General features: G+C 34.1%; 1 protein-coding gene across 1 annotated transcript in view; it reads left to right on the top strand.

Moving 5' to 3' along the window:
* ITGBL1 (integrin subunit beta like 1) overlaps positions 1–12406 on the top strand; it is a 182299-nt gene that overhangs the window by 94763 nt on the left and 75130 nt on the right. The window contains exon 7 of the mRNA XM_081127654.1: positions 5486–5632. Coding sequence (XP_080983780.1) covers positions 5486–5632 — 147 coding nt within the window. The remainder of the gene's footprint in view (positions 1–5485; positions 5633–12406) is intronic.

The raw sequence follows: 12406 nt of genomic DNA, 5'->3' as shown, positions 1-12406 counted from the left end.
TAGTTATGATCTTGGGTAAGCATCGATATCAGTCATATTTCTTTATTCTTACTAAGTATGTGTAATTTTATATATTATGCTTAGTGAATTATTAGTCTTTATAATTTTCCTAATTGTCTAAGTTGCACCATAGGAAGGGTGACATGCAGGTAATTATCGAGTATGTTAATAGCTTAGTTTTATGAGACAGAAGTAACCCAACTACATCAATATTCTCTAGTGATTTATGCAAAGCTGGAGTGTAATAAGGTTCAGATGAAATGCAGCTTTATTTTTAGCTCCCATTCTTGCCATCCTGAGAGTGTTGGTCTTATTTAAATCCATAGGAAATCTCCTGATGGATTAGTTTAAGTTGACTCTTAATTGACATCCTCGCTTTATTTGTTCATTCTCACTGTCCATTCACCTGTTCAATAATGCACTTGAATGTAGATATTTTGTGCCTACTCATGGCTATGGAAGATACAAATATTTTAAAACACATCCTTGCTTTCAAATAAACTTGCTTTATTTATTTTTCTTTTATTTCTATATGTTGTTCATCATCCACATGGTGTGTATGTGTGTGTATTTATTCATACAAAAACATGACTCAGACACAGATACACACATGCACACACGAACTTCTCAAACATGGTACTGTCGACAAAATTTGAGTGTGACTGAAATGACCAGGACGTGATCAGTGATCCTGAAGTATACCAACTGCTTTGTCTGTTACTTTACTTCTATGAGCTGCTTCACTGAATTTACTTTCTGATTCTGAAATAACTTATTCCTGATGACTGCTTACCACTCTGATTTAGTTTTCAAATTCCCATAATTGGAATACTGTGCGTCAGTGTGACCTTAAATTCTCTTTCAGCTTGTCTTGCCTACCAAAATAATAAAAATATAAGATTAGTCCTATCTTACAGTACTATTAGTTTAGAAAATGGAATCATTTGATAGAGTCATATCATGTGGGGAAATTTATCATTGTGGATTACTAAAACATTAAGGAAAGAAGTGGAAGGAAATTAAGTATGTTCAGTTTGCCTTGTCTTAAAGGGAAATCAATGTATCAATATAGTGAATGGAATTAAAAAACAAAACAAAAAACAAGTACTGGTTAATAAAATTTATTTCCCCAAACTTTTTCCTATTGATGGTCTTCATGTTACTTTGTAATAAGCTACCTGTAAGTGTCAGATTCCAATTCACAAGCATTTTAAAAGAAAGAAATATCTTCTATAGCAGAAGGATGTTTGCCTGGAGCAAATGAAACTGCATTTTTCCTGGATTGATATTTCTGAGTTTAGATAACTTAACTTGGAGGAGCACAATGATTGCAAAGAGAAAATAAGTTTTGGTGTCAACAGTCTCTAATATAATGGTTTGAGAGACTTTTTAGTTCTATCTGTGCAACATGGCCATGATGCCACTTGTTGTCTGGTCTTACTGCCAACTCCTTGCCCACATGGTACAGAGCGGGCTGTGATCCCATTTATATACCAACACTAGCACCATGTTGTTCTTCCATTGCTGTGTGTGTGTCTTTAATGTATACATATGGATCTTTTGAAAGCCATTCTCTAGAGTGCATTCTCCTCATATGTGACATCAGGAAAAAATAACAACAATCTGTATCTTTCATCTCTATTTGTTATCATCTGCGTGCACAGTTTAAGGGAATACTTCTTAAAAGCAGTGAATTTAACTTCTGCAGGCATAATCTATATGTTTGAGAAATGAGCATGAGAGCATTAAATTTCAGATCAGGATGGTAAAATTTGCATCTTCTGGTTCTCTCACTTTTAAAGATAAAATCCTGTGCGATGAGGCCCAGAAAGGTGAACAAGTGACACATTTAGATCAAGGACATGGGTATCCTAATTTCTTTTATGCCCTTTTCACTATTTGTTTATAAAATACTCTGATAAAATATGTTGTGTCAGTCTAAAGGATTTTGGTGCTAAATGGATGTTACCTTTTCTAAATTTTTCTTTGTATATCAAAACCACACATTTTCATCTTCATTTTGTCCTTATAAAATGATTCCTTCTCTCACTCTTTGGCATAATTTTTATAGTAGAATTGAGAGACTAGGAACTCCAGAAGAAAAATGGCAGTTTCATTTATGATCTCCTGTCTTGCCTGAAAGGCTCAATATCTACTTCAGAATCTGGTATCAAAATGCCTTGCCTTTCTAAGTGATTTCCTAACTATATCGACTTTATAGAAAAGGTAGTTTCATTTAAATTTGGATCCATAACATTCTAAAATATATTTTGACAGAATGTGACTGAGTTATTGAAAGATGTAGGATGTAAATTTTCAGTACTGCGAAAGCAAAACTTGTGTTTATGCTTTAATTTGTCAATTAATCTTTAATAAACAGATTAGACAATACCACTGTCAATACTGTGTTTTGTCATATCAGATTAGAATTATTTAAACATTTTGTCTATTGTTTTTGCATTTGCTTCTTCTATGATCTTCATTGTGATATTTGAATCAGGTACTCCTACTTTCTGAAAACAAAGCAACCATGAAAACATCCTACATGCCATTATTTCATCATTAAACCTATTGTTATATGCTACACTGACTCTCAGAAATTTTATTGATTATGGATCATTTACTTGGGTCGCTCATATTTTAATAACCCTTTTTTCCTCAGCTTGAACTTGTTCAATTGATGTCATGTCAATGTTTGAGGGCAAAGTGTAGAAGACTCATAAGTGGATGATTTGAGGAGGAACAGTGGCCATTCTGGACTAGACAACACCTCCCACTCGGACACTTTCCTATTTAGAGACAAAGCCTTTCATCCCACAGCCAATCATAGAAATGACACTATCTTATTAATTTACTCCAATGTGTAAGCACTCCAATGTAGCTGGGGCATTGAGAGGGCATTTTGATTAGGTAAAGACTGAGACGGAGGCAGAAGGCACCACAGTAAATCAGGGGTCATCACATAGGCAAAAGTGGGGATACATGGTGTATGTTGTTCCCAACTTTGCTTGGAGTTGGCAATGGCAGGAGGTGAAGTATAAATTTACAGGAGTCATCCTTGAGATGGTCCATGATGCTGCATTAAATGCAGGACATAGAGGTGCAAGATATTATAGGCTATGTCTTCCCCTAGTATTTATAGCAGAGTACAGAAATAACAAAGGATTAAAAAAAAATGAAGCCGCAATAATAGCATAGAGCTATTTTTTCTAGAGAAGCTGCATTTTTTCCATAATTTGTTAATGCATCCACAATTAACCTGACTTCCTTTTAATATTAATTAGACCAGATTTTAACTTTAAAAATATTTTATTAATAATCTCTGACTGTCCTCACAAATTAGTTTTATTCTACCACAATTTTTTTAATATTGAAATGTGGATGATCTTCAGGTAGAAAATAATAACTGCTCTTAAATCTGTACCCCAACTACAGAACTTGAGACTGTTCTCCCCTCAGTCACAAGTCCCCAGCACAGGCTCCTGCTTCATTCCAGGTGCCTCTCTATTGGGACCCTCGCGCTGGGCAAGGGTGGCTGCCTGTGAATTTCAAGCAACTGCAGCAGTAGGTGGCATCCTCCTAGGTAGATAGGGATTTCTTGGCATCTTAAACCTGTTGGTTGTTTTGTTATAACTTTTGTAGCTATTTTAAACTTTCAAGAGTAAAACTTTTTTCCCCTTTCAATCTAACTTTCTTGTTCAGTTCTTTTGTTAAAGTATCAGCTGGTTTTCCACAAATGGCAGCATGTTCTGTACTTTGGTATCCTCGTGGCAGATCTAACTGTTCTTGAAATCTTTTCTTCAAAAATTTCAAAGCCCTTGGCTCCTATAAAAGGGCAGAATAGATTGTACTTTAAATGTTAAAGATTTTGTTTTGAACACTGTTATTTAACTATGCATTTGCAATACAGCTCTGTTTACAAATTTTCCTCTAAATTATATGAGGGTTGAGAAGAGGGTAGGAATTTCTTAAGCTGGGATAAATGGTAAAAGAAAAACACCACAGAACCTAACAACCTATGAAAACTAATTGCTAATAAATTCAGCTATTATAATGAAAATTCTTATATTTGAAGGTCTAAATGATCCTGTTCACATGCTATACGTATTTACTAGTAATCCTAATTTTCTTTTCCTTTAAAATGATGAGTTCTATCTGAGGCAGAGTATTAATGAAAACGGCAATTTTTTTTTAGACTTTGTTACATGGTAGGTATGCAATAAATGGTTTTTGAATTGAATTTAGTGTTAAAAATGAAAGATTTCTATACAATGATCCCTAATATCTCATCTCACTTTGACCTATGATTTTATGATTTGTTCCATGAAGAATCAGGTTAATTAATGGTGAAAAGATTCCTGATGTGAATTGTTCCATTCTCCAAACTCAAAAGATAGATGTCTGCCCAAAACCTCATGTAATATTTATAAAAAAGGCCACTCTTCACTGAAGGCCAATTTCCATATTGTGTGATATATATTAATCTCCGATGTTATTGAAAAAATAACATGGATTTCACCCATTAGTATCTTACTTGATTTACTTAAAGTGTAATTTCATTTCCTTGAAAATTCTTCATCCATATTTGCAGCAATTGTAGAAATCCATGTTGTTCTGCATCTGCAATGAGTATCTGAATGTTTCCTAGGAGTTAGGAAAAGCTCAGCTCAAGTTATCTTGCTTTCCTTTCTGTTCCTCCTTGATCACATGTGTGGGCTCAAATAAATAAAAATAACAATAGGTCACTTTTATGTAACATTTTAAGATGTATTATGTACTTCTTGATAAATGTGGATAGATAATGCACTATTACCCCATTTAAAAATGAAGACACTAACTTCAATGTGGATGTCAAGATTTGAACCCAATTATTTGATTGATTAATGGAGGCCTTTTTTTTTTTTTTTACTATCCCATACCACTACTTATAGTTCTTTACAGACTCTGTGTCCATGTGTAAAGAAATTTAATATCTTCCCTGACCTCTTTTGTGTGTATTTCATTGGTCTTCAACAATTGTGAACTCCGCACAAGTTACTGGTCTTAAGGCTAATCATATAGTTTGTGGTAAAAAAGTAATCAAATAAAGTGTGGGTGACAACAAAAGATAGGACCCCACTTCAAAACAAATTGTTTTACATTTCCAGTGCTCTCTTCCACATGAATTAATTGCCAAATCCATCAAATACTCCATTTAGGCCCCAGCAGCCCAATGCCAATGTAATCACATGCATATGGATTTTGATAAATTCAAGTGCATAGCCTTATGAGTTTGTTTATCATATCTGTAGTTGTTGCTTTTTTTACTCCTCATGAGCAATTAATATAAATTAGGTATTTAAGGACTTGAGAAAAATGTACCTTTGCCTTAATGTTTTATATTGTTAATTAAGATCCTGACTCATTTGTGAAATTCCCTACTGAAATGAATTCTGACTTCACATGTATATGTATATATATATTTTTTACTACTCTCATTGTGAAGGTCATGGACAATGTAATTGTGGAAGATGTGACTGCAAAGTAGGCTGGTTTGGAAAAAAGTGTGAGCACCCACGTTCCTGCCCGCTGTCGGCCGAGGAGAGCATCAAGAAGTGCCAAGGGAGCTCTGATCTGCCCTGCTCTGGAAGGGGTAAGTGAGGGCTCTCAGGCCTTGTCACCGCCTCCTAATCCTATGAGTGAAATGAATTCAATACACATATATCTTATTAAAAAGATAGTTAAGATTCCTGAATGAGAGATTAGTCTTTTAAGAATGAATAAAATATACAGATGATGTATCATAGAATTGTACACTTGAAGCTTATCTAATCTTATTAACCAATGTCACCCCAATAAATTTAATTAAAAAATTCAAGTTCCATGAGTGAAAGTACATGGAGAAATATAATGTCTCTTTCCCTTTCTGTCTTACTTATGTGCCCACATGCACTCAGATGCTATCAGTCCACTGTAGTTTTGAGATTTGTTCAAGTTCAGTTCAGTTCAATTCAGTTCAGTGCTACATTAAAGAGAAAATAAAAATGTTAGGATATTTGCTTAAAATTGTCTGAATGAGACCATCTATTGTTCCCTGACATTTCTGAAACTCAATAACACTGGTGTATTGAGGAGAGTGTTGGCTTTTGAAACAGCATTGTACCAACAGAGAATTCTGTGTAGGCTTTTGTTGTTCAGAAGGCATGTGGTCTCAGGCGTGCTCTTGGTACCAGATCAGTGCAAATTGGAGACGGAAGAGTTCATCTAGAGGAAAGCTGGTTCCATTGTTTTTGATTTAGCAAAATAAGGAATACAGTTTCACCTCTAACATGAAAGTGGCAAAGTTGTTATGAAATATGCTTTCAGAAGAACTGGTAATTGAAGTTATTACAAATTTTATTCATGAGAGAGGGAAAGAAGGAATTCTTCCTTTACCTGAATGTTAGATCAGAAATTTAATTTTATGTCTCAGTTTTCTTTAGGAAAAATAAATTTTATTGAGATAAAATTATATTGAGATTTAATTCAAATATTATAAAATTCATTCTTTGAAAGAGTACAACTTAGTGGGTTTTTTTTGTATGTTAACAGAATTATGCAACTATCACCACCGTCTCATTCTAGAACATTTCATCACCACAAAAAGAATCTCTGTACCCCTTACCAGTCATGCCTCATTCTCCCCTTCCCTCAACCCCTAGAAACCATTCATCTACTTCCTGTCCCTATGGATTTACCTAAGCTGGATATTTCATATAAATGGAATAATAAAATATGTGGCCTTTTTGTTTCTGGCTTTTTTCACGTAGGATAACGTTTTCAAGCTTTATCTGTGTTGTAGCATGAACTTCATTCCTTCTTATGGCTGAGTAATATTCACTTGTATGGATAGACCACATTCATTTATCCTTTTATCTCTTACTGGACATTTGGATGTTTCTAGCTTTTGTCCATCATGAGTTCTGTAAACACCATGTATACGTTTTTGTATGAACTGTGTTTTAAATTCTCTTGGGTTTATATCCATAAGTGGGACTTATGCTAACTCTATGTTTGACTTTTTGAGGTATTGTTTCTAAGGCGGCTATACCACTTTACATTCCCACCAGCAACGCATGAGGGTTCCAGTTTCCTCACATCCTTGCCATTATTTGTTATCATCTGACTTTTTATTACTCACAGGTTTCCTTATGTAGAAAACCTCCAAAGTCTCCAAGATTATTTGTACTGTAGGTATTTTCCTACACTTTGATATTTATCTCTAACGATAAGTAGGAAGATAATATATAGGTAGGAGGAATTTTTTAATTCACAAGCTTTTCTGACATCCCATCTTTCACCAATAATCCTAGACAAAAACCAATGTTCTACCTGCATCAATACAGTACCATTGTAGTGCTTGAGTAAGTCATGATTTTAAAGCAACAAAGATTAAAAGTTAGTATCCCTCAGACTACAGTTATTTATTCATTCACTCTCATTCATTCATTGTTAAAAATAAGTTATATAATGGAAAAGAAAAAAGCATACAAAATATTTCTCAAACAGAAAAATCACTGTAAATATAAATGTTTATCAGTTTTTCATTTGTTTCGAAAGTTTTTAATTTAGTGCTAGTGCAAAAAGATTCTTATGGGCTTTATATATAATTTTTTAATAAACTCTGATAAACACATATTTGTCTCTTACCTTTCTAGAGATTGACTAATAAATTTAGCTACCATTTAAAATAATAGAGTATTTAAAGTTTATCATTAAAAAGGTGCTGAACATATGTATTAAGTTATGACATTTTAAATTTTTTATAATTCATTTAAGCCTTTTGAAGTTCTTTACAGATAAATAATAAGCTTTTCTAGTTTTCTCATGGGGAAATGGAGGTATTGATGAGTGAAGTGATTTCCCAGGGAACCACAACAAAATATAAGGATTTTGAAAGTGAAGATCAAGGACTTATGAGCCAGCTAGTGCTTGGACCAATGATCAGAGGCCCTTCCTTTCTCATGGTGCTACATCTGCAAACTCATTGGCATTTGATGTTTCAAAGCAAGTAGCCAATTTGAAAACTTTCAAAGGGTAAGTTCTGTAATATATGAATGACAATTGCATCAGTGGTTACATGAGTGAGGAAACCAATTACAAGGCCCATCAATTCACAAGCCTGAGAGCTTCTTCAGCTTACTAGCTGGGGCCAAGAAAAAAATATTCTCCTGGTAGACTGTACTGAAGTTCCTTGGTACAGTCCACCTCAGGGCCAAGTGAAGGCATTTTCCACTGGAAATTAAATTAGATTACTAGATTCTGCTGGTGATGACCAAATGTGACCATTACCTTCTAAATGTAGGGGAAAGATTTAGTGATCTATTACATTCTCTATTCATCCTCTGATTCCTTGATTTCTATTTTTTATTGCCTATGAATATCTTTTCATTTAGTTTAGATGACTCTCATGTAGTCAATATGGATATACAGTTATTCATCATAATTTCTGCTCTCGGGAGTTAGGTATGGTTGATAGCTTTTTCTATTTTCATACCAATGTTCTACTCAAAAACTGAAAATGTCTTATGATAGACTACACATTAGTTTTGAACTCTTCTTGACTTAGAAATACGTTTTTTAAATTATTGAGATTCTTTCCCTGGGTCTGTGTCTGGCTTAGGTAAAAAAATGTGAGCAAAGTGATGTGCTCACTTCAGAGCAGAAGTTTAAGCAGCAGTGAGAGATTTGCCATCTCCTTTTCACTCTGGCCTGGGGATTTGGAGTGTTTGAGATGGTGGCTGATCCATTAGCCTGAGTCTCTGAATGAGGGTGATTAGCAGAAACCCCTGCTGACACCACCAAGGAACCTGTAACAGGAGTGAGAAATAAGTTTATGTTTTTTCAAGCAGCTCAGATATTAAGGTTGCTTGTTATTGCAGCAGAACTCCTGGCTCATACTCTTCCACATACAGTATTTAGGGAACACGGTTAAACCAAAGCAAACAAACAAGCAAACCCAACAAAAATCATACTTTGACCCATAGAAATAAGCAAAAAACAGTTGAAGTTATTACTGTATGTACATCTTATCAATATCAATATCTAAATCAAAATAAATATAAACATACATATTTTATAAATGTTGTATCTACGCCATTCTATCAACAGCTTGTTATGCACACTTACTCAACAGGTAAAATCCTAAGAACATTGAATATATTGTCTTTTTTAATATCCCCCAAATACAAAGAACAATTATTTTTCTTTTTACAGAAAAAGAAATTGGAAATTGGAACAGTTTGCCTCTTACATAGTAAGTGTCAGAGGTGTAAGTTTTAATACAAATGTTTACTACAGGCCCTCCGGCTCCAGAGCTGTCATTTTAGATGATAAGCTGGTTTTGTTATCATACCAATTTGCTGAACAATATGTGATGAATATATTTATTTCTTTGTTACAAACATCCTTATGCAAAATTATTGATATGACTGCATTGAACTCCATAATATGATTGTAACAAAAAGAACCAACTTTCTTTTCTTAGACATCTAAATTGTCCCATTTTACTCAAGTTCTAAATATTGTATTTTACATTCTTATAGTCTAAATTTTGCACCAGTTCTTAGTATTCTGACATGTGGAATGCATAGATCTAAATGAATAAAAATATATTAAAGCTTTTCATTGAAAAAATTGCCCCAACAATTTATATTCTCTAGAATAATTATGCCAGTATCCCCTGCCACCAGCAGCGTAACAGGGGTGCCCTTAAAACCCCGATACTGACAATTTAAATAATCAGTTAGCTCTTCTCAATATGTTTTACTTGTAATGTTACATACTTTTACCATTTATCAAACTCCTTTTATTTACTCCTATGTGTCAGAGGGAATGGCTTATCTGCAGGCATTGTTATTCGGAGGCTGTGCTTGAGGTATTTACCTTCTTTGATCATCAGTTGTCCTTGCCCTGAGTCATCTTTTTGTTTGGTACTGAAATCCCATGTGTTCTCCTTGCCTATCCTCTGTGCCCTTTGGTTTTCTTTTATTAGCCTTTTTCAAAGAGGTATTGCATATGTTTCAGTTCTTAAACACATATAACCATACACGCCCGCAGAGGAAGGTGTAAATGGAGCAACAATGAGAAACTGAGGCTAATTATTTAATATTGTTTCTTCTAGAAAATAGAAACCATGTACTCGTTTTTATCAATTAGTATGTTTTAATTAATGAATTAAGCAAGTCTGGTTCAATTCCCTTACCTAGGAACATACTTTCAAAGAATAATAGTGCCAAATTCACACCGTCTGGAGACTTTTCAATTTAAGCCAGAATATATCTCTCTTTTTCACTAGTAAAGCACATCTTTAAAATTTCTTGCTTTATTTACCAGAGAAGTTTCCCATGATGCATGTATTTTTTAATCCTATGTGTTAGTTACTCTCTCGATGTTTTACAAATGAATCATTATTTTTCTTATTCATGTATACAGAAATGTTATTATTTGGAACTGATTAAAAGTAATAAAAATTGGAAGTCCTCCATATATACATATTTAATTTGGGGGAGAGAGGATCTTTTTATTAAAATTTTTATGGCTTTATTAAGTTATAATTGATATACAAAGAATACCTGCACTTATATAACCTATGCAATTTGATGAGTTTGGACATATGCATACACCCATGATGCCTTCACCACAGCCAAGATAATAAATATACCCACTACCTCCAAAAATGTCCTTGCATCCCTCTGCTTTTGTGTGTATGTATAAAAGGTGCTTAACGTGAGAGGCACTTGAAACAGTCAAACTCTAGAGAAGCTGAAAATAGAATGGCGGTTGCCAAGGGAGAGAGGGAGGGGAAATGGGGAGTTGTTATTCATTGTGTCTGAAGCCACAGCCACACAAGATGAATCATTTCTAGAGATCTGCTGTCCAACATAGTGCCCATAGTTAACAATACATTATAGTGAACTTAAACGTTTATCGAGAGGAGAGACCTCCAAATATTTTAAATTAAGCACCAGACCACCTATTGTGATTTTGATTATATTTTAAAAATTATCAGTGGCCTAATTAAATACCTTATTTTAAGTTAATTGCAGTGGGAAATGCACAGTTTTCAAGTGACAAGGAACCCCAGTGTGTAATTTCAGTAGTATTTTGAGGTAGTGCAGGGGATTCAGATGATCTCTGTTCTGAGTGCGCAGGTTGGTTGATGCTGTGCATCTGTCAGCGCTCAATGACTTTGGAACAGCGATGCAGTAAATTATGGCATTTCAAACAGTCGTTAAGGGCCACAGCCAAAGAAGAAGAAATGATCCTGTAAAATTAACTTCTTTACTCTTCCTTATCCTGAAGGAATGGTCCTGCTTTTAGTGCTACACTAAATGTGGAAAATACCAGTGAACTGCTAAATCATATCCAAAGCAAAAGTTGGCACTTTGTCGTATGGTAGACATTAAATGATGAGAAATCAGCCTGTGCATTCAGAGAGTCTTCCATGGGTCTTTGAGCACACGCTGAACTTACAGTGTTCCCTTTCTGTTATGTCTTTTATATGTTCTATTATCGTGGAATGACCTAGAATGGTAATATGGTATCAGGAAAGAAAAAAAGCCTGTTTATTATTTGCTTTCTTTGGACTCAGAAAACTTTTCAGAATGTCATAAACTGTACATACATCCTATATTTTACAAAACCTCACAAATGTAAATGTTGTTTATTATGATTTTATTAAAGATAGTATGGAGACAAAATGATTGAGATTCAGGAAGAACTAAATATGATGTCTCCAGCATGGTTTCCCTCTGTTCCCATGATCTACAGGGACTTCTGTGTGTTGGGATATTTTCTATCCTCATGAGGAGGCCAGCAGTGCAGGTGCCCATAAGTGGAAGGTCCTGATTAAATCCAATATTAAATCTCTCATTCATATGAAAAAGCAGCATTTACTAAACTAAAACCATGATCTGCATATATTGAAGGGAATGACTAAGAAGAATTGAAAAGAGTCAAGTTAAACAGAGAAGAGGGTTTCATGCAAGGTGATTATTCAGAGGCTCCTCTTTCTAGTGGGTAAATAATTATCCATGTTTCTTATTTCTCCTTTATTTTATCTTGCCTTCTTCATTTTATTTTATATTCAACAGAACAAACAGGAGGAGAGATTTCTGTGGAAAATAATAAAAATAGTATTTTTTTAATTACTTGAGTCTTCTCTAATCCATAGTCCAAAAAACTGTATTACTCTCAAGACAGTATTTTACTTTGTGTGTTCCATTCAATGATTTGTTTAAATGTTTTCTCTATGGCAACAGAACACTTTGTGTCAAAGATAGGAATCTATCCAAATCAATAGATATTTTTTATTACATTTTGCATAATGTAAATTGAAGTCCAGTGAAATTCTTTGGCCAAGAAAACTTCCTAGAAAAGGCTGCAA

This window comes from Miniopterus schreibersii, assembly GCF_964146895.1.
Source record: "Miniopterus schreibersii genome assembly, chromosome: 2".
In the NCBI taxonomy this organism is placed as follows: domain Eukaryota; kingdom Metazoa; phylum Chordata; class Mammalia; order Chiroptera; family Miniopteridae; genus Miniopterus; species Miniopterus schreibersii.
Note: the sequence above shows the minus strand (reverse complement) of the source record. Positions and strands in the feature narration are given on the sequence as shown.